General features: G+C 44.2%; 1 protein-coding gene across 8 annotated transcripts in view; it reads right to left on the reverse strand.

The window, feature by feature from the left end:
• Positions 1 to 23,897, reverse strand: part of LOC147122334 (bromodomain-containing protein 3-like) — a 215,899-nt gene that overhangs the window by 60,484 nt on the left and 131,518 nt on the right. For 7 of the 8 annotated variants that reach the window (XM_085983350.1, XM_085983352.1, XM_085983348.1 and 4 more), the window contains 4 exons: positions 22,421 to 22,611; positions 4,669 to 4,961; positions 4,459 to 4,578; positions 4,240 to 4,371 (listed from right to left, as the gene is read on the reverse strand). In XM_085983350.1, coding sequence (XP_085839476.1) covers positions 4,240 to 4,371; positions 4,459 to 4,578; positions 4,669 to 4,961; positions 22,421 to 22,611 — 736 coding nt within the window. The remainder of the gene's footprint in view (positions 1 to 4,239; positions 4,372 to 4,458; positions 4,579 to 4,668; positions 4,962 to 22,420; positions 22,612 to 23,897) is intronic. The other variant, XM_085983351.1, reaches the window with a different exon arrangement.

Consider the following 23,897-nt stretch of genomic DNA (forward strand, 5'->3'; position numbering starts at 1 on the left):
AGCAACCGTCCATGTATTTTACTGGAAGCGATGACCAGTTTTCTGTAGCATCACAATTAAAACATGCAGCTACTTAATTTAACACACTACAAAAAGTAATTTGTAAGACTATTGGTACACTTACCTCATTACTTAGAGTGAATATTTAACTTGCATATATAAATACTTGCAAATCCGTGTCTTCCCTTTCACTTCCTTCCACATGAAAGGAAGCAGAGTAAAAACTAACAAAAACAGGTTTAGTTTGCTCTACGATAGCAAAATACTGCAGATGTTGGAAATCCGAAATAACAACAGAAAATGCTGGAAAAACTCAGCAGGTCAGGCAACATCCGTGGAGAGAAATTTGAGTTGACGTTTCGGGTTGGACCCTTCTTCAAAACTGGAAAGAAAAGAAACTAGATCGGAAGCAGGGCTGCGATCGGACAAAAGAATAAAAGAAACAAAAGAAGTAAAAGAGATTAGAAACTAGACGGTAATAGGCTGGGATTAGGTGTAAAGTGTACTGGCAGGGCAAAAGATAGCTGCCAGGTGTGAGAGAGAAACAAAAGGAAAGGGGGGGGGGGGGGGGGGGGAAAAGGAGTGGAACAATTACAAGAGAAAATGAAATGGGGGCCGAGCTTATGATCTGAAATTGTTGAACTCGATATTGAGTCCGGAAGGCTGCAGACTGCCTAATCGGAAGAGGAGGTGCTGTTCCTCGAGTTTACGTTGAGCTTCCGTGGAACAATACTGTATCGGTGCCGTTTCCTGCTCTCGCCCCGAACTTGACAATTTCATTCACTTTGCCTCCAATTTCCACCCTTCCCTCACCTTCACATGGTCCATCTCGGACTCTTCCCTTCCTCGACTTCTCCGTCTCCATCTCTGGGGATAGGTTATCGACCAATATTTACTACAAGCCCACTGACTCCCACAGCTACCTGGACTACACTTCCTCCCACCCCGCTTCCTGTAAGGACTCTATTCCATCCTCCCAGTTTCTCCGCCGTATCTGCTCCGACGACGCCACCTTCCACACCAGTGCTTCAGACATGTCTTCCTTTTTCCGCAACCGAGGATTCCCCTCTACCGTGGTTGACACTGCCCTCGACCGTGTCAGTTCTATCTCCCGCACTTCTGCCCTCACCCCTGCCCCTCCCTCCCGGAACCACGATAGGGTTCCCCTTGTCCTCACCTTTCACCCCACCAGCCTCCACATTCAACGGATCATCCTCCGGCATTTCCGCTATCTCCAAAGTGATCCCACCACCAAACGTATCTTCCCCTCCCCTTTCAGCATTCCGCAGGGACCGCTCCCTCTGAGACACCCTAGTCCACTCCTCTATCACCCCAAACAGCCCTTCCTCTTCGCCTGGCACCTTCCCGTGCAAGCGGAGGAGATGTAACACCTGCCCCTATACCTCCCCCCTTCCCACTGTCCAGGGCCCCAAACACCCCTTCCAGGTGAAACAGCGATTTACTTGTACTTCTTGCAATCTAGTATACTGTATTCGCTGCTCACGATGCGGTCTCCTCTACATTGGGGAGACCAAACGCAGATTGGGTGACCGCTTTGCGGAACACCTCCGTTCAGTCCGTAAGGGTGACCCCGAGCTTCCGGTCGCCTGTCATTTTAATTCACCGCTCCATTCCCACTCGGACCTCACCGTCCTTGACCTCTTGTATTGTTCCACGGAAGCTCAACGTAAACTCGAGGAACAGCACCTCATCTTCCGATTAGGCAGTCTGCAGCCTTCCGGACTCAATATCGAGTTCAACAATTTCAGATCATAACCTCGGCCCCCATTTCATTTTCTCTTGTAATTGTTCCACTCCTTTTCCCCCCCCCCTTTCCTTTTGTTTCTCTCTCACACCTGGCAGCTATCTTTTGCCCTGCCAGTACACTTTACACCTAATCCCAGCCTATTACCGTCTAGCTTCTAATCTCTTTTACTTCTTTTGTTTCTTTTATTCTTTTGTCCGATCGCAGCCCTGCCTCCGATCTAGTTTCTTTTCTTTCCAGTTTTGAAGAAGGGTCCAACCCGAAACGTCAACTCAAATTTCTCTCCACGGATGTTGCCTGACCTGCTGAGTTTTTTCAGCATTTTCTGTTGTTATTTAGTTTGCTCTGCTCGGCTTTAAAAAGTGCGGAATGTTTATATAACCAGGAATGGCTGTACAAACTGTGCCGTAAAAGTATATCGTCACCGATCTTACGAGTGACCATTTTTCTTCAAATGTCTTGACTTTTACATCAGATCTAACACCACAAAATAAATGAGTTAAATGTATTTATTGTTTAAGCATCAAATAAAGAAATGAAAACAATGAAAAAGCATTACTCTACATGCTAAATGCCACTTCCGTTAGATACATTTTATAGAAAAACTAATGGTCCCAAAATTAAATGTTCTAACAGCTTTTACATCCGTACAAGATAAGTTTGTTCAACTGTTCCATTGAAATCTAGAGTTTTCCACTGTAGCAACAGTTAAAGGCCTCATTCATTTAACCCCTGCATTCATTTAGCAATACTTAAGTCTCCAATACAAATTATCAAAAAGTGTCACAAAACCTTTGACAAAATAAATAAATGTATTTCAGTCACTACGAAACTTCTCATTTGGCAATATTTAGATGGCTAAATTCAACTTCAGTCTCCATGTAAAAAACACAAGAATAGAACGACAATTTCAACCAGCATATTCAAGTTATAAAGAGCTAATCTGGACAGAGCAAGACTTGAAATAATTGTAGCTACTGAATGCCAGAGAAATGACTTTGGTTCAGCCAAATTCCACGAGTAGTGGTTGAAAGAGGTGAAAAAGTTCAAATAGCAGAGCGTTCAGACTGGGGAAAAGAATACTTGCGAATACTACACAGCAATTTAAAGGATTGATGCATTAGTGTTATAATAATGGATCTCACATCCAGCTGGTTACAAAACTGATTAACTACAGCATGTAGCATATACACAACAGATCAGGAATAAGAATTTGCAAACTACTGCCCAGTCCCACCACCTACTATCCGTGCCTGGACTAAAAGTGAAAATGTAAATACTGTTTTGCCTACACTCTCCTTTTGCCATCCCGAAAACTGATGTGACTATACAGTACAATTCATAATTATAGACACACACACATATATTCTCTATCAGTCATTTAAGTTATTTCTCCAACCATAAAGCCTGCTGCCTTAACCAGTTTCTCCATAAATTACTATTATACATGGAAAGCAGTTTGTCCACTTTCGAGTAGCCTCCTGCAAGCAATATATTTAATTAGCATAGAACCAACTTTAATCAGCAACAGCTATAAAAGCTTGCACTACAGTGTAGTACCATTGTGTGAAAACTGCACTACCGCAGCTAAATCAATCATAAAATATCCTTTACAACTGACTAACACAAATTATGCGTAAATGGTTAACTGGCCTCAATCCATACTGTGCATTGAGTACAAAATCACAACACTTGCAAAATATTACATCGAATATCGAAGCTTACAGAAACGTTCATGGTGAACTCCAGCTAGTCACTTAGCAAATCAAAAACAATAGTATGACATGTAAACTAAGCTTTACTCAACACAGATCTGTTGGAAAATAGAGGGGAAAAAAAGCAGCAAATGCTGGAAATACAAAGCCAGTCAGCCAGCACTCGAAGAGAAAAGTCAAGTTAATGTTTTGTGTATAAGCCTTCATCATATGACAGCTTAAGATTTTAAGTCTAACCTATCTTTTCTCTTTACAGATGCTGACTTGATGTATTTCCAGAATTTGCAGTTTTCATTACAGGTCAATTTGTCTTCTAGGTGTATATTATATTGCTTGATATTCTCCTTCCTGAGCAAAACATTTGCACCTTAACTGACTTTCTAACATTTTCAAACTTCTTAAAAGAAAAAAAATGATGAATTTCTGGGGCAGGCTTGATGGACCAGTTGGTCTTTTCCTGCCTTTTGTATGTTCGGATGAAAGGCATTGCACTTCAAGCAATCGAATTGACATGCATATGAATGGTAACCTTTGCATTGGGAAGGGACATTTCAAAATGTCAGAGAATACTTCCCGCTTCCAATACTGTGTCATGCAAGACCCATCAGTTAATAACCATCTCAGTTTTCTGTAATGACTCCATAACAAATGCTGCAATAAGATTTGTTTTGAACGGCAGAGTTGGGAGTTAGTGGCAGTATTTGAGAGGTTAAATCACACCTGGTTGTATTCATTGATGTACAGAAGCTGGCACCTAACCTGATTCAGAGTCACTGCTATCTGAAGAACTAGAGTCACTACTGCTGCTGTCACTTCCAGAGTCTGAGGAACTGCTGCTTTCGCTTAATCGGGAAACTCCGCCCATCTCTATAGCTGGATCATTCTTCGGAACTGTTAAAAATAGTTAAAACACACTGAATTTGAAGACAAAAAGGTTGAAGAGCACACTATTACAGTTTGAGCATACCAAGTACATACATTTTTTGTTTTGCTTCTTTCCAGAGTTCAGATGTCCACTCACATCCTGTAATCTTTTCTCCAGCTCCTGTTTTTTCTCCAGTTGAATTTCTTCCTTAGATTTTCCTGAAACTTTTTTAGCTACACAATGTGGTATCCAAAAATACATTAGACTAGACTAGTCATCATTCTAAATAAGAGAAAATATATACAATCGAATTTCATACTTACAATAAGCTTTTCTTTGTTTTTTTCTCAGACAAGTCATAACATAGCTTTCCAGTTCTCTTAGTGTAGAGGGTTTTAAAGTTTCAAAGTCAATTTCTATCTCATCTGGATTAGAGTCTCTCAAGGAGGGCTCCCTTGACTGTATTATGTTGACGACACGTCCCAGTTTGTCACCAGGAAGCTTGTTTATGTTCAGGCTCAATTGTCTCTTTACATCATAAGACATTGGCTTAGCATCATCATCATCTTCGGAATTACACAAAACTGGTGCTTGCTGCTCTTCTTTCTTTGGTTGCCTGCATTATAAAGTGCACACATTAGCATTAGTATTTAAATAGTCTTGGTCAATAAAAATGGTGTTATAAGCACTTTGTGCCTACTACACATTAAGCAATAGTTAAAGCTGCAATGCCTGGCAGTAATATTGGAATCAGATTTTGTTAATAGTCTACAACAAAAAAGATGCTTTCGGTCATAAAAACAGAAAATGCTGGAAATGCTCAGCAGGTCAGGCAGCATCTTTGAAGAGAGAAACAGAGTTAACGTTTCAGGTCGATGACCTTTCGTCAGAACTGGAAAAAAGCAGGAAATGGAACAGATTTTTAAGCAAGTGTAGGGACTGGGAAATAGGGGAGGGGATGAAAGAACAAAAGGGAAGGCCTGTGATAGGATAGAAGGCAGGAGAGGTTAAGAGACATTAAGAGATATTCAAGGCAAAAGGGGATGGTAATGGGACAAGTTACGAAACAAAGGATGGCTCTAGATGAAGTGTAAATTGCACTGGCAGAATGAAAGACAGCTGCCCTGTGGGAGGGAAGAACAGAACAAGTGTGGATAATATATATATATATGTGATCTGAAATTGTTGAATTCTATGTTGAGTCCAGAAGGCTGTAAAGTGCTAATTGAAAGATGAGGTGCTGTTCCTCGAGCTTATGCTGAGCTTCCGTGGAACAATGCACGAGGCCGAGGACGGTGAGGTCCGAGTGGGAGTGGAGCAGAGAATTAAAGTGACAGGCGACGGGAAGCTCAGGGTCACCCTTACGGACTGAACGGAGCTGTTCCGCAAAGCGGTCACCCAATCTGCGTTTGGTCTCCCCAATGTAGAGGAGACCACATCGTGAGCAGCGAATACAGTATACTAAATTGCTTTCTGTCCTTAGGTCATCACTAAAAATACCATTAAAATAGAACCTGTTTATGGAGCTGTTTTGTAGAAATGCTCATGATGCTGAATGTCATGTTCTGTAATTGAAAGCAATGTAATTTGTAAGCAATTGCCTTAAGATCTCTCTGGAGAAAAATCTCAGCAACAAGACCCATGGAAAAGAAAACATTACAGTCAGGATCTTTTTTTTTTCGTTTCAACAGTGACTGCTAACATCATCCTTGGGAGTTTTTGCTTTACTGAGTACAACAGTGTAAGGAAACTGAACATCGAGTGATTGGTCAGAAATTGCTGCAACGGCAGCTTTGGCAACAAGTGACATTAATTAGACTTTTGTGCTCACTATTGACATTGCACTACACTTACACCACAAATTGCAGGAACTGGGATCTGATAACTGATACGCTTATCAATTACTTCATAAAAGGTGATGAGTCGAAGAAGAGATGATGAGTCGAAAGAAGAGATGAATAAGGCTTTTATTAGCTAAGAAGAGACCATGCTTCTTCGTGAGTGACTGAACAAGTCTGAACGAAACCCACACAGTGGTGGGTGGAGTCAGCTGAGGCATGCCTCCATACACAGCGCCACCCAGAGGTGGCAATATACAATACAGTGGTTTACCACATTCACCCCTTGTTTAATGTGAAGTCCGGCGGGGTGAAGGGTACTACAAGTTAAGTCTATCAGGAGGCCTTGTCTGACGTCCTGATCGTCGTGGTGGCGGCGGTGGTGTTGCAGCATCCGACGTCGGGTCTGGTGTCTGGGTGGTTGGCGAAGATTCCTGGGGCTTTGGCATGCCGTCTGCAGGGGTTGGGTTGGGAGGGGTGGTGGGGGATAACAGTGGTAAGGGGGATAACGGTGGTAATTCAGGGGTACCCGAGGGTGCGAGATCTCGTATGGAGACCGTGTCCTCCCGCCCGTCTGGGTATGTCACCCAGGCATACTGGGGGTTGGCGTGTAGGAGGTGCACCCGCTCGACCAGGGGGTCCGTTTTATGCGTCCTCACGTGCCTCCGCAGTAGGACGGGCCCAGGAGAAGTCAACCATGCCGGTAGCGAGGTTCCCGATGTAGACTTCCGGGGGAAAACGAACATTTTCTCATGAGGGGTCGCATTAGTGGCAGTACAAAGCAGTGACCGAATGGAGTGAAGCGCTGCAGGGAGGACCTCCTGCCAGCGGGAGGTCGGAAGGCCCTTAGATTTTAGTGCTAAGAGGACTGCCTTCCAAACCGTCGCGTTCTCCCTTTCCACCTGGCCGTTCCCCCGGGGGTTGTAACTGGTGGTCCTGCTCGTGGCGATACCTCTTGTTAGCAGGTACTGCCGAAGTTCGTCGCTCATGAACGATGAGCCCCTGTCGCTATGTATATAGCTGGGGAACCCGAACAGAGCGAAGATGTCATTCAGACACTTGATGACCGTGGTACTGGTCATGTCTGGGCAAGGGATGGCAAAGGGGAAACGGGAGTACTCATCAACTATGTTGAGGAAGTACACATTGCGGTCAGCGGAGGGGAGGGGAGGGGCCCTTTAAAATCGACGCTCAGGCGTTCGAAGGGGCGGGTGGCCTTGATCAGGCTTGCTCTGTCCGGCCTATAGAAGTGCGGTTTGCACTCGGCGCAGATTTGGCAGCTCTTGGTCATGGTCCTGACCTCCTCGATGGAGTAGGGCAGGTTACGGGATTTGATAAAATGGAAAAACCTGGTGACCCCCGGGTGGCAGAGGTCATTGTGGAGGGACTGCAGCCTATCACTCTGCGCGTTGGCGCATGTACCACGTGATAGGGCATCTGGGGGCTCATTGAGTTTCCCTGGCCGATACAAGATATCATAATTGTAGGTGGAGAGTTCGATTCTCCACCTCAAGATCTTGTCGTTCTTGATTTTACCCCTCTGCTTATTATTAAACATAAAAGCTACTGAACGCTGGTCAGTGAGCAGGGTAAATCGTTTCCCGGCCAGGTAATGCCTCCAGTGACGCACCGCTTCTACAATAGCCTGGGCCTCCTTTTCGACGGAGGAGTGTCTCGTCTCGGGGCCCTGGAGGGTCCTTGAGAAAAAGGCCACGGGTCTGCCCGCCTGGTTAAGGGTCGCGGCTAGGGCGAAGTCGGAGGCATCGCTCTCCACTTGGAAGGGGATGGACTCATCCACCGCGTGCATTGCGGCCTTCGCGATATCGTTCTTGATAAGAGTGAAGGCTGCACACGCCTCTGGTGTCAGGGGGAAGGAGGTGGCTTTGATGAGGGGCCTGGCTTTGTCTGCATAGAGGGGCACCCACTGGGCGTAGTAGGAGAAAAACCCCAGGCATCTCTTCAGTGCTTTTTGGCAGTGGGGAAGGGGTAGCTCCATTAGGGGGCGCATTCTGTCGGGGTCGGGCCCGATGACTCCGTTCTCCACCACGCAGCCGAGGATGGCCAGGCGCTTGGTGTGAAACATACATTTTTCCTTATTGTACGTTAGGTTCAGCCGTTGGGCCGTACGGAGGAAATTTGCTAGATTAACGTCGTGGTCCTGCTGGTCGTGGCCGCAGATGGTGACGTTATCCAAATAGGGGAAGGTTGCCCGCAGCGCGTTCTGGTCAACCATTCGGTCCATCTCCCTTTGGAAGACCGAAACCCCGTTGGTGACGCCGAAGGGGACCCTAAGGAAGTGGTAGAGGCGGCCGTTTGCCTCGAAGGCAGTATACTGGCGGTCCTCATGGCGGATGGGCAGCTGGTGGTACGCTGACTTAAGGTCGATGGTGGAGAATACTTTGTATTGCGCAATCTGATTGACCATATCAGATATGCGAGGGAGGGGGTACGCGTCCAGCTGGGTGTACCGGTTTATGGTTTGGCTGTAGTCGATTACCATGCGGCGTTTTGCAGTGGTTTTAACGACTACAACCTGGGCTCGCCAGGGGCTAGTGCTACCTTCGATAATGCCCTCCTTCAAGAGCCGCTCCACCTCAGAGCTGATAAAAGCTCTGTCCCCGGCACTGTACCGCCTGCTTTTGGTAGCGATGGGTTTACAGTCGCGGGTGAGGTTAGCGAACAGGGGAGGGGGGGGGGACTTTTAATGTGGAAAGGCTGCAGGTGGTTTGCAGCGGGCGATTTAAAAGTTGTTGGTTGCAGACTGTGAGTGGGGGGAGGGGTCCACCGTATGCTAGTGTGACACTCTTAAGGTGGCACTGAAAATCCAACCCTAGCAGGACGGCAGCGCAAAGACGGGGCAGGACTAGCAGTTTAAATTTTTGATATTCAGTGCCCCCTACTGACAGGGTCACCACACAGTAGCCGCTGATGTCCATTGACTGGGACTTGGACGCCATAGAAATGCGATGGTGCGTTGGCAGAATCGTGAGGGAGTGGCTACGTACCGTGTCGGGGTGGACGAAACTCTCTGTGCTCCCGCTGTCGATCAGGCAACTGGTGGCGCGGCCGTTTACCGCGATATCCATCATGGAGCTGGATAGATGGTGAGGGTGGCCTTGATCCAGCGTCACGGAGGCCAGTATGTGGCTTAGTGAGTCACTATAGTCATCCGCCGAGACGGTGGTCGGTTCCGGTGACGAAATGGCGGTTGAGTGCGTTGGATACGATGGCGGCGGATGCCATGCGGCCGGGGGTACACAAAATGGCGGATAAGATGGCTGCTCCCACGGCCCGCACGCTGCGCTGCTGGCTGGCTTCCCCTTGCAGGCGTTAGCGTAATGGCCTTTCTTCCCGCAGCCCGAGCAGGTAGCTGTCTTAGCTGGGCAGTGCGCTCTGGGATGTTTTAACTGGCCACAGAAATAGCATTTTTGGGCCTGGTTACTGGGCATCGAAGCAGTTCTTACCGGAGGCTGCTGTCTCGGTTGGGTCGCTGCAGCGGTTGGTGCCGGGGGCGGCGGTCCCGTGTCCCACGGTTTCGATTGCCATGTCTCGGCGCCGTTACGGGGGTATGCCTCGAGGTTTCGGTGGGCCTCCTCTAACGAGAGCGCAAGGGCAATGGCCGTCTTCAGGTCGGGTTCCTTGCTTTCTAGCAGTCTCTGCCGGGTGTGGTCTGACTGGAGGCCCCTGACGAAGGCATCACAGGCGAGTCCCTGCGCGTGCTCCACAGCCGTTACCGCTTTACAATCGCAGTCTCTGCAGAGTGCCAGTAGCGCCCGTGCAAATGCCCCTACCGATTCTCCCGGTTGCTGCCTGCGGGATCCCAAGAGGTGTCGGGCGTAAATTGTGTTCACTGGGCGCGTATATTGCCCTTTTAGTAGCTCGAGGGCCGCCACGTACGTATTAGAGTCCCGGATTAGCATATATACTTGATGGCTCACCTGGGCGGTCAAAATTTTCAGTTTGTGATCCTCCTCTGTAACCTGTGAGATTGCGAGGAAGGATTCAAAGCAGCTCAGCCAGTGTTCAAACTTGGCTGATGCACCCACATCTTGAGGGTCGAGGTCCAGGCGTGGTGGTCTGAGGGCTCTCAGCAATGTCTGCTGTATCCGTTGCTGTTGTTGCTCCTCAGGTGTCGCCATTTAACTTTTAGCTAATAAAATTGATACGCTTATCAATTACTTCATAAAAGGTGATGAGTCGAAGAAGAGATGATGAGTCGAAAGAAGAGATGAATAAGGCTTTTATTAGCTAAGAAGAGACCATGCTTCTTCGTGAGTGACTGAACAAGTCTGAACGAAACCCACACAGTGGTGGGTGGAGTCAGCTGAGGCATGCCTCCATACACAGCGCCACCCAGAGGTGGCAATATACAATACAGTGGTTTACCACAATAACGACGCAGCAATGTCAACGTTGCATCTGGGACCTCAAACGTCGTGCCAAAAGGCTCATCTTTTTGACCAATGAAAGAAACAAAGCGAATGATGGAGAAGGAAATAGGGCAGATTAGCATCAAACAAAATATAGACAGAAAGAGGATTAGAGAGAGGGAAGGAAAGAGAAAGAGAAAAAAAGAGGCAAAGGAAAATTAAGAAAACAGTTAAAAGGAACAAGTAGAAGAGGACATTGTAACCCAGTTGGGTTTGGAAATTGCTGTATTGGCCCTTGATAAATTAACGAATGAATGTCAGGGTAGGTGTGCGAAATGTACAAACATTCTTGATCCATGAAGTACAGAACCAGCGGCCTCACCCATCCTGATCAAGAACAGTGGAACACCCAGTGGGTACACCATTGCACTGCTCATAGGAATTGCTAGATGAAAAAAGACCAAAAGTCCATCTATTTTGCCACCCTGGTAATCACATAATATGATAATGAAGTTGCTGACTATTCATAGCAATCAATCTACATCATAAGAAAGCAAACAAGAAAGAAAAAATAATTTTGAAGTGGAGTCAATGTTGTAATGTGGGAAACACGGCAGCCAATTTGCGCACAGCAAGGTCCCACAAACTGCAATGTGATAATGACCAGATAATCTGTTTTTATGATGTTGGTTGAGGGATAAATATTGGCCAGGACACTGGGGATAACTCCCCTGCTCTTCTTCGAAATAGTGCAATGGGATCTTTTATGTCCACCTGAGAACAGTTGGTTTAACATCTCATCCGAAAGGCGGCACCTCCAACAGTGCAGCACTCCCGCAGCATAGTTAACAGACCCAGAAATGACACAAGGAAAACCCCAGTGCTGGAGAGCTTTAGGTCCAAAGTCACCTCTTACCTCCCAAGCATGCTACATTTACCAAAGGTCATGTCTCAAATTACTCATATATTGTTTCCCAAAATGTTGTCTGAAAGAAATCTATCCAATTTGAATGAGTGACCCTTTTGAGTGTCGAAAATTATTGCCTTCCAACATGAACAGGAATGTGGATGGCAAGATTGGCAAAAGAAAACTACGCAAGAGAGGTAAAAAGATTGTCAAAAACATCCAAGAACAATTCACTACCAGCTTCATTGGTCTCTGTATGGGCCTCCAATGTTGAGTGTGATGTCAGGACCATAAATCACATCACTAGAGTCCTCAAAGGCATTAATTACCAGCCCTAAATGGCTGCGGTGGGCATCATTTGTAATGTCGCAAATCCAGCAATTTCACGATCACCATCAAGTTCAAAGTTCAATGGGGACCTTCATGGTGAGAATGAACTTTATCGGCTTTGGCAAGGCTCATGGCAGAGCGGCGCAAATCGCCCAGCAATTTGCGGAGAATCGGAACTCCTAAGTATGACGAAGACCAGGGTAATAGATTGGAGAAAAGCCATTTTGAGGGGCTGGGAATAGAAATTGGGAAAATAAAATGGACAACAATATTGGCAAACAATGATGTACAACAGCAATAGGAAACATTTAAATCTGTGTTCAACAGAGTCCATGAAAAATATATTCTGCAGAAAAACAAGAACAAGCTAAACACTAATAAGACACCATGGGTGAATAAAGATATAAGGGAAAAATTGAGGGAAAGGAAAGGCATACGTTAAATACATGGACAGCAGGGGAGAGCATGATAAAGGGAGAATACAAAGAGATTAGGAGAGAAGTCAGAAAAACAATTAGGAAGGCAAAGAGGAACTATGAAATTAAATTATCAAGGAACATAAAACAAAACAGTAAAATATTCTACAAGCACAAATAAAAAAAATGGAAAGTCAGGATGGGAATAGGGCCACGAAGTGACGGTTAGGATAAAATCACAGGCAGCGATAATGAAATGGCAGAAATTTTAAATAGCTACATTGCTTCAGTATTTACTAGGGAGACAGATCAGGTGGACATGACATTGGAAGATGAAATTTAAAATGATATAACCGCATTTAAAATAAAGAGAAATATTAAATAAACTAATCGAACTCAGAGGATTAAAAACCCTGGTCCGGATGAATTACATCTGTGCATTTTAAAAGAATCTAGGGAAAAGATAGCAGAGGCACTGTTAGACATATTTAATAGTTCATTAGAAAAAGGTGTAGTGCCAGAGGACTGGCAGATAGCTAATGTAATAATACCTATATTTAAGAAGGGAGATAGAACATGTCCAGGGAACTATAAACCAGTCAGCTTAACATCGGTGGTAGGGGAAAAATTATGAAATCCTTACTAAAGGAGAAAATAGAACATCTAGAAACCAAAAATATAATAATGAAGTCAGCATGGATTTCAAAAGGGAAAGTCTTGCTTAACCAACCTCATTAAATTATTTGAAGAGGTAACAGAGTGAATAGACAAAGGTAATGCAGAAGATGTAATTTATCTAGATTTCCAAAAGGCCTTCGATAAGGTACCACATAATAGACAAATGAATAAGGTCAGAGAATGCGGAGTCAGGGGACAAGTAGCAGAATGAATTGCTAGCTGGCTTCAAGACAGAAAGCAGGGAGTAGGGGTAAAGGGTAGCTATTCAGAGTGGCAAAAGGTGGGAAGTGGGGTCCCACAAGGATCAGTGCTGGGACCAATGTTGTTCACAATTTACATTAACGATTTAGACTTCGGAATCAAAAACACAATTTCTAAATTTGCGGATGACACCAAATTGGGGGGTGGGGGGGTTGTCAATACTGAGGAGGACTGTAACAAATTACAGGAGGACATTAATAAACTTGCAGAATGGGCATATAATTGGCAAAATGAATTTCAACACAGATAAATGTGAGGTATTATATTTTGGTAGGAAGAATGAGGTCACATTACTTGGAAAATAAGAATCTAAATGGGGTAAAAAAGCAAAGGGATCTCGGAGTACAAATACACAAATCAGGTTAATAAGGCCATAAAAAAGCAAAACCAAGCACTCGGGTTAATTTCTCGAGGGATAGAATTAAAAAGTAGAGAAGTTATGCTAAACTTGTATCGAACCTTGGTTAGATCACACTTGGAGTACTGCGTACAATTCTGGTCGCCAAGGATATAGAGAGACACTGGAGAGGGTGCAAAAAAGATTTACAAGGATGATACCAAAAATCCGAGGGTATACCCATCAGGAAAGGATGTACAGGCTGGGTCGCTTTTCTCTTAAAAAGAGCAGGCTGAGGGGTGACCTAATAGAGGTCTTCAAAATTATGAAAGGTTTTGATAGAGTGGATAGAGAGAGAATGTTTCCACTTGTGGGGAAGAGCAAAACTAGAGGCCATCAATATAAGATAGTCACCAAGAAATCAAACAGGGAATTCAGAAGAAACTTCTATACCCAGAGAGTGGTGAGAATGTGGAACTCGCTACCACGGAGTGGTTGAAGCGAATAGTATAGATGCATTTAAGGGGAGGCTAGACAAGCATGTGAGGGAGAAGGGAACAGAGGGCTATGCTGATGGAGTTAGATGAGGAAAGACGGGAGAAGGCGCAAGTGGAGCATAAATGCCGGCATGGACTGGTTGGGCCGAATGGCCTGTTTCTGTGCTGTATATCCTATGTAATGATTGCGAATCTCTTACTTCGCAAATTGGTGGATTTTTACAAATTAATAATGGCGAGTGATGAATGACAACTTCCCAGCAATTTCTGGCCCATTAACCCAAGGTTGCTTCAGCATCAAATCTATATCTCAAGTCAACTATTTACATCATGTCCACTGTTCAAACTAAATATATTTATACATTAACTAAAATGATAAACCAAAACATTTTTTACAATTTTTCAGTTATGAAAAGGGGCCCTGATGGTGACACTTTGTTATAATTAGATAGTGAATTTTTTTAAATTTTTATAAAGGGATGCCAATGCTGAGGAATGCAACTTTTTTTTACATGCAATGTCACTATTAAGCAATCCCAGGCTAGCAGAGGTTAGACACAGGGTAAAGCGTCCTCGCCACTGATCTTAATATACCTCGATTCCAACCTCAGAACAGTACCCCTAATCCAACTTTGCCTTTTCCAACTCCAACATCAGAGGTCTGTGTGAGACCATCAGTGCAGTGCCATACAGTACTGTATTATGGTTAGTTTTGTGGCATTGCCAATGAATAGCATGCTTTTGACAAGGCACCTGTACGAAAGTACATATCCTGGAGGTCCAAAGCTACCCTCAGAGATCCCAGTCTCCCATATACACAAATGAATGATGTGTACGGTCTTCGCAAAAATTTCCCTCCGAGGAACTTGTTTAGATCAGATCAAAGCTCTGCAGTCCTACCACATCCAGTCATGAATGGTGGTGGACCATTAAACAACTAACGGGAACAGGAGGCTCCATGAACATCCCCATCCTCAAATGATGGCGGAGCCCAGCACGCGAGTGCAAAAGGCAAGGCTGAAGTGTTTGCAACCATCTTCAGCCACAGAGAAAATGGTTGTGGTTGTTGGGTTCCTCAGGGCAGTGTCCTAGGCCCAACCATCTCCAGCTGCTTCATCAATGACCTTCCCACCATCAGGTGGTCAGAAGTGGTGATGTTCACTGATGATTGCAGTGTTCAGTTCCATTTGCAATGCAGAAAATGAAGCAGTCCATGCCTGCTTGCAGCAAGACCTGGACGACATTCAGGCTTGGGCTGATAAGTGGCAAGTAACATTTGTGTCATACAAGTGCCAGGTAATGACCATCTCCAACAACAGGAAGTCTAACCACCTCCCCTTGACATTCAATGGCATTACCATCGCCGAATCCACCACCATCAACATCCTGAGGGTCACCATTGACCAGAAACTTAACTGGACCAGCCACATAAATACTGTGACAATAAGAGCGGGTCAGAGGCTGGGTATTCTGCAGCGAGTGTCTCACTTCCAGACTCCCCAAAGCCTTGCCACCATTTACAAAGCACAAGTCAGGAGTGTGATGGAATACTCTCCACTTGCACTGCAGCAACTCGGCAAGAATTCTTCGACAGCACCTCACAAACCCACGACCTCTACCACCTAAAAAGGACAAGGGCAGCAGGCGCATGGGAACACCATCACCTCCAAGTCACACACCATCCTGACTTGGAAATATATCACCATTCCTTCACAGTCGCTGGGTCAAAATCCTGGAACTCCCACCCTAACAGCACTATGGGAGTACCATCATCATGCAGACTGCAGCGGTTCAAGAAGGTGGCTCCCCACCACCTTCTCAAGGCAATAAATGCTGGCCTTGCCAGCGATGCCGTTGTCCCAGGAATTAATAAAAGAGGGTCAGGATACATCTGAAACATCTTGCAGTTGAGACCAAAATATTGGGATTCGAACCTTTCAGTTTCCAACTTTACTTGAACTTCTCAATGGAATGGTATCTACAGTGAAATTTTCACCTCTGAATGCAGAATGTCCCTGGTGAGAATACTCTTATAACAAAAGTGGACACAAATTTCAAGACATTTTCCTGTTGAAAAATTACACAATTATTAATTACCCATTTCAATATTAATGCAAACATCAAGAGTGAGAAACTATACATGGCCTTCTAAGTGAACAAAAACATTGCTATTTTTACTAGCATATTTTGCCCAATTACCTTGCCAAAATGCTCAACATACCCAAATATATTGCTTTTGGTGTTGGGCAATAGGTTAACTTCAATGAAGAAATCAGAACACATGTCCTCAAATCCTTAGTTTTGGCGGTTTCTTTTTACAACCTGCTGCATAGGCCAAACATGGCTGCCCAACCAGTTTTGGTGGTAATGTCAAGGCACTAGCTAGCCGTGACAATGCCAAAAGCAAAAGTACCACTGCATGACAATGTTCAACTACAGTGGCTGCAAAGAAAGCCTTGTATGTGGCAGTATGGAGATGGTAACTGCCAAAGGGCCTAGGACTCAGATAGTACAGCACGCCATTCAGCTGAGAGAGCATTTGCTTGGTAAAGTGACAAAGCCGTGCAGGTGACACAACCCCCTATTGTACTGGCAGCGCACTCCTTTTGGACCTGAAGTATTTCCTGTGGGCTTCCTCAATTCCAAAATGTGTTCTCCTCAGGTTGACTGCAGCCCATCTCTGTATGTCACCATTTTGTTTACGATCTGTGGGAGGGTCACCATTTTGATTCTCTCATCGAATATTAGTGTTTGTTTATAGACTGAGATGCAGGGCTGGATATACCGATCTTAACGGGGAATAGACTGGATTTTCCCCAGGGCAGGGTTAAAATTGTTTAGGAGAGAGCTAGCAAAAATCAGTTTACGAGATCACAAGGCACCTATGGATGAGGAAGCCCATTTTAACCCATCTCAATTCATCCATCCAGGACAACCGTACACCCCCCTTCATTGCTGCATCGAATCGTTTCTTCCAGGATTTTTGCCTCCACCACTCTGCCTGGAAGTTAAATCGAAGTTTTGATCATTTTCTGTGTGAAGAACAAGCCTCTGATACCAGTACTAAAGTTAGTTTTACTAGTTTGAACCTGTGTGCCCCTTGTCCTACTCCCACAGTTTACTTTGAAGTACTAATCCAGACAAATGTTTTCATACCATTTACTATCTTGTAGACCTCTAGAAGATTACCCCTCAGATGCCTCCTTTCCAGTCTGAAAAACCCAAGACTCTCCAGACTTTCTTCGTAACTCAGGCCCCAGCTAGCAGCCTCGTGGCTCTTCTCTGCACCGCATTTCTCCCTGTTCCTCGCTGACCAGAATTTGACCAATTTGCACAGAGTTTCTGAATCCAAATCTGACACAAATTAGAAACAAGATACCAATAAGGAATCCTTAGGCATCCCACTCGGTACTTTCCCCTCAGCCTGACATTATGCTTAACCAATACTCTTGGTTTTCAACCCATCAGCAAATTTCTTATTCAAAACCAAGTTTTGCCCCGAATCCCCACAAATGAGTGCTCAATTCTTTTAACCATTTGTGTGGAACTTCAACTGCGTTTTGGAAGTTCCAAGTACACAACACTGTACGGCTTACCAGTCGACTTGGGTTGTGACTTCCTTAAAGAAATCAAAGAGGTTTGCACAGGTGCAGGCTACTGGAGGATGAAAGCTGTGTTTTTGGGCTCTGCATTTCTGTTTATTGCCCAGGACTCTGGTCCAGCCATTGGGTTGAGTCCCAGACTAATTCATTTTGTTTAGGATTTCAAAAGTTAATGTTTCATGCAGACATCAGATTCACCCAAACTAGCAAACAGATCTCCCACTCTAACCTCTGTCCTCGGCCTCCTACGCTGTTCTAATGACGCTCAAGGAACAGTACCTCATCTTTCGATTAGGCACTTTACAGCCTTCCAGACTCCGCATTGAGTTCAACAATTTCAGATCATAACCACTGCTCCCATTTTTCCCAGACAGCAGCTATTGGTAATGATTCTGCAGTTGTCATTTACGGCTCCTCTAGACCCATCTTTTGTTTCTTTACTGGTCCCATTACCACCCCTTTTGCCTTACACCATCATCCCTTCTGTCAATGAATCTCTCCGGTCTTCCACCCTTTCATATTTCCCTTATGTTCTTTCCTCCCCTCCCACTTTCACTGCCTCTGTACTTGCTTAAAACCTGTTACATCTCAAACTTTTTCTAGTTCTGATGAAAGCTCAATGTTAACTTTATTTTTCTCTCCACAGATGCTGAATATTTTCAGCATTTTCAGTTTTTATTTCAGATTTCCAGTATCCGCAGTGTTTAGCTTTTGTACTAGCAAACATATCTGTTGTCGACTTAAAACAAGTTAAATTTGTGCATGATATCGATTAGATCACAGCTGGAGTATTGTATGAGTTAGATATAATTCTTAAGGCTAAAGGGATCAAGGGATACAGGGAGAAAGCAGGGACAGGGTACTAAATTTGGATGATCAGCCATGATCTCATTAAATGGCGGAACAGGCTCAAGGGGCCGAATGGCCTACTCCTATCTTCTATGTTTCTATGTTTCTGGGCATCCTAGTGTAGGAACAATATTAGATCCACGAAAAAAAATACAACCAATAATCTTCGTGTTATTCTAGTGAATACAAGGTTATAGATATCCAGGAAAGCTTGAAAATGTAATAAGGTTTTTCACAAGACATTTGACATTAAAATGAATGTTTTTAGAACAGTAGAGAATGAAAAGAAAACATTGAATTTGTTAGAGAACATTAAACAATTTGTAGGTTAATGGGTGATTTGATCAAAGTTTTCAAGATATTAAGGGGAACGGAGGGTAGATAGAGGGAGAAACTATTTCCGCTGGTTAGGACGTCTAGGACGAGGAGACATAATCTAAATATTAAAGCCGGGCCTTTCAGGAGTGAAGTTAGGAAACATTTCTATACACAAAGGATGGGAGAAGTTTGGAACTCTCTTCCACAAACAGCAATTGATGCTAGGTCAATTGTTAATTTTATATCCGAGATTGATAGATTTTTGTTAGCCAAAAGGTATTAAGGGATAGGGGGCAAAGGCAAGTATATGGAGTTAGGTCACAGATCAGCCATGATCTCATTGAATGCCAGAACAGGCCAGAAATGGCCTACTCCTGTTCCTAGTGAACATAGATGTTGTAGTTTTTTTTAAAAATTCGTTCATGGGATAAGGGCGTCGCTGGCAAGGCCAGCATTTATTGCCCATCCCTAATTGCCCTTGAGAAGGTGGTAGTGAGCCGCCTTCTTGAGCCGCTGCAGTCCATGTGGTGAAGGTACTCCCACAGTGCAGTTAGGGAGGGAGTTCCAGGATTTTGACCCAGCGACAATGAAAGAATGGGATATACTTCCAAGTCAGGATGGTGGTGTTCCCATGCACCTGCTGCCCTTGTCCTTCTAGGTCGCGGGTTTGGGAGGTTCTGCCAAAGAAGCCTTGGCGAGTTGCTGCAGTGCATCTTGTAGATGGTCCACACTGCAGTTGGTCAGCTGCGAGTAGCCAAGATTGGCTCCAAGATGATAAAAGTTGTACATTATGAGCAGGTGTTCAGAGTAAAGGATAAAGGTCAAAGAGATCAGGAGAGAGTTAAACCATGTACAGATGGTATTTAATACTGAGAAATGCAAAGCAAGTACATAAACAAATATTAATAAATTAATCACATTATTAAAAAGTGAAAAGAACTTGCATTTCTATAGTGCCTTTCATGACCTCAGGACACTCCAAAGTGTTTTACAGCCAATGAGCTACTTTTGAAGTGGAGTCACTGCTGTAGTGAAACACGGCAGCCAATTTGCACACATCAAAATCCTACAAACAGCAATCTGTTACACTGATGTTGGTGGAGGGATAAATATTGGCCAGGACACAGAAGAGAACTCCCCTGCTCTTTGAATTGTACCATGGGATCTTTTACATCTAAATGAGGGGGCAGGCTGGGCCCTTGGTTCATCCGAATTGCTGGAATAAATGAACTGGATTGTTCAATTTTTCAAAATGGATTACAATCACATAACATATCAGCAAGATAAACAGCACCTGACTGCTTACAGTGAGATTTTACAACCAAGATTATCGGAGTGTTACTAATCAGCATTTTTATCTTAAAAAAATAAAAAAAAAAATCCATTATACATTCCCTATATTTGACCTAGTATAAACACCCATTTTTGGATTGGAGAAGCAATGGGCAGGTTTTCATTGGGCCATGGAGGCGGGATTGGAGGCGTGTGGGGGGGGTTAAAATCCCCAAATCGGGGGGCACGAACCCATCCCGCCTCCATGCCAGTTTCAAAGGAGGCAGGTACCCGACCCGCGCTGGGACCCGCCTCCCCGAGGCGGGAAGGGAATTAGTGCCAATTAACTGCCTGTTAACAAGTAGTTAACAGGCAGTTTTTAGCCTAATCCCTATTTTTAATGCTGAAGTGTGGGATTCCTGATGGCTCCAAACCACGCCAAGTTAGAGGAGGCGGGCTGTCGGAATGAAGGGCTTGGAGAGGTCGAAATGTCTGGTGTTCAGGTGAGTGATGGGTGCATGAGTGCAAAGGTAAGTGTGTTTGGTGTGTGTAAAGTGTTTTTGGTGTGTGTAAAGTGTTTAAAGAAGTTTTACATACTTTTACTTACCTTTACAGCCTTCCTTCCTTCAGGTTTCGGGAGTCCCTCAGCTCACCGGCACAGAAAGCAGAATGGCTGCGAGCTGTCAAAAATTGCAGCATTCAGCTTTCTGTTCCGGGAAGATCGCTAAATCATCCCGAGAGGAAGGAATTAACCTGGAGTACAGATTGTCAGTGTTTGACAGCTTCAAACAGCTGTGAAATGCTGATATTTCATCTGTCAAAAGGTCTTGTCAGATGAAATATCAATCTGTGACGTCACCTGTTGCCGGGTGGCCCTTAATTGGCCTGCTGAGCCCGCTGGGCAGGCTCAACAAGGTCACTCAAGTCAAAATCGCGTGGGTTGGCTAGAACTCGATGGAGGCGGGACTACAACCCCAAAAGTTGTAGTCCCACCTCCTACCGGACTCCTCAATGAAAATCCAGCCCAATGTGTTTATATTTTAAAACTTGTGCCAATATTTTAAGCAAAATGACTTTATAGATAGGAGGTGGATTGCACTACAGTGTTGCAGCACCTTGCCTTGGTTTCTCTCTTCAGTCAAAAGCCTGGCATTTTTCAAGTGAAATTGAATTTACAATAGGATCTCTCCCTCATAGTACCTGGGGCATTTTTACACATAGGGACAAAACGCATTAACCACACAAAAATAATTGAAATTATGTACAGGGAAAATGACAGATAATGCAGTACTGGGAAGCTTCTATATTGTCGGAGGTGCGTCTTTTGGGTGAGACGTTAAACCGAGGCCCATCTGCCTAATCCTGGACACTAATTAAAGGGCAGGGAAGTTCTCCCAATGTTGGTCAACATTTATCTCTCAACCACCACCACCAAAACAGACGACTAAATGGTCATTTATCTTATTCATGTTTGTGGGGTCTTGCTGTGCACAAATGACCTGCCATGTTTGCCTACTTAACAGTGATCACATTTCAAAAGTCACTGATTGGCTGTGGAGCATTTTGGGACATCCCGCAGGATGCAAATGGTGCTACACGAATGCAAATTCTTTATTTATATTTTGAGGTAAGCAAATGTGTCTGGAGAAAGTGGAAAGAAGCCCATGTTAATTATTTTAAACTACTGAAATAAATCCAGTGTCTCCACAGGATCTCTCCAGTTTTCAAAATTGGTAGAGTGCAAGACTTAGTTTTAACTTTAAAATCTTAAGCAAACTTTTTAAACATATGGTCACGAGAATAATCTGATATAATTATACATTTGCAGTAGAAAGTTTATTGCTTAACTTCTTGGTTAAACCCCCCCCCCCCCCCGAGGCACAATCTTGTGCTTTTCTTTTGTAGATAGCTCTTACACGTACACATGCGCCCTTTCCTTATGATCTTTTCTGATTATGGGAACCAGCTGTTGCCATGGCTTCTTTAGATCTTCATAACCAACACTCGCCGATTCAAAAATAATTAGCCGTCATAATTTTAACTGAATAAAATGCAGCCGGTTGTTTGTTCAAATGTCACATGGCTCCTCCCCTCAAAAAACAGCTTGAACCGACCTTGCAACATATGTCGAATTTGATTGGAGCAAGGGTTGGTGGGTTTTTCTAAACTGTAGCTGGCTTTAAATGCAAGTATGGTTATTGGATTTAGAGGGACAAGCAACAAGCCAAAAATAGAAGAAATTAAACTTTGGTTTTGCCCAACACTCCTTCCCATCTTGTCTGACCCTCCCTCCCCCTCCATTAAATTGAAAATGGTGCTGCACCCCAGGATGAGTCAGTGCCTTCAGAAGGAGCGGAAACAAAAAAGTGGGAGAAAATTGGTGATAAAACCTGAATGTACCTGCTTTCCACAGAGCCTTTCTTGGATTTCTTTTTCTGTAATTGCTTGGATTTGATTTTCTTCCTTTCATAATTTTTCTTAAATTTCTTTTTATCTTTTCTCTTCTTTTCCTTTTTGATTCTGCCTTTTTTCTTCAGCTTGGACAGTGGAGCTCGAGTTAAGGCTTTAAGCTGATCATGTACGGCTTTCAACTGTCGGGGATAATGATAGAAGTCAAACTCTCCAAATACTTAGTTAGCATGCTGTCACGTTGAGTTTGTTCAGCTCAGAAACTAGTTACAAGAGCACGCGTTCTTGTTCAGTGCTGCTAGCTGGCAAAGTAGACTTGATACTGAACAGGTCTAATGGTGACGAATCTGGCTTGCCTTTATACTCCAGACTGTTATCATGAATCAAAAGGTAACAACTTTGTTCACAACTGCTTTTTTTTTGTTGTTACCTTTCTCTTAGGTCTCACACATAACTGAAGTCTTTCATCCCTGTACCATTCTAGTGCATCTCCTCTGCTCCAAGGCCTTGACATCATTCTTAAAGAGTGGTGGCCAGAATCCTCCAGCCCTCTGGCACCACCCCCATATCGAAGGAGGATTGGGAGATTGTGGCCAGAGCCTCCGCAATTTCCACCCTTACTTCCCTCAGCAACCTAGGATGCATCCCATCCGGACTGGGTGACTTTTCTACTTTGAGTACTGACAACCTTTTACGTACCTCCTCTTTATTTTTATCCTATCCAATTTCTCTCCTACCTCCTCCTTTACTGTGACATTGGCAGCATCCTCTTCTTTAGTGAAGACAGGTGCCAAGTATTCATTTAGTACCTCAGACATGCCCTCAGCCTATTTAAGATGATCTCCTTTTTGGTCCCTAATCTGCCCCACCCTTCCTTTGACTACCCTCTTACTATTTATATGTTTATAAAAGACTCATGTTTCTTTTTGTTACCCGCTAATCTATTCTCATACACTCTCTTTGCCCCTCTTATTTCCTTTTTTGGTTCTCCCCTGTACTTTATGTATTCAACTTGGTTCTCCACTGAATTGTGAACCCAACATTTATCACAAGCCTCCCATGTCTGTTTCATTTTAATCCCTATAACTTTAGTCATCCAGGGAGCTCTAGTTTTGGATGCCCTTCCTTTCCCCTTCATGGGAATGTGTCAAATCTGTACCTGAACTATTTCCTCTTTGAAGGCCTCCCATTGCTCATTTACTGTTTTACCTGCCAATCTTTGATTCCAACCCACCTGGGCCAGATCTCTTTTCAACTCACTGAAATTAACCCTCCTCCAGTTGAATATTTTCACATTTTATTTTTCCTTTGGGCACAAGTGGTGTATGTGGAATAGGAGGGGAAGAAATGGAAAGTGAGAAAAGCTTGCAAATATTCATCAATAGGACAGTTCCTGTAATTTCTCCCAGTGAACACCGTAGACAAGGTCTTTTTCTATAAAACCTCTGCTCTTTTGAAGGAAGTACCA

Source organism: Somniosus microcephalus, chromosome 3 (assembly GCF_052327205.1).
Source record: "Somniosus microcephalus isolate GS21.2 chromosome 3, FLI_Smic_1.0, whole genome shotgun sequence".
Taxonomy (NCBI): Eukaryota; Metazoa; Chordata; class Chondrichthyes; order Squaliformes; family Somniosidae; genus Somniosus; species Somniosus microcephalus.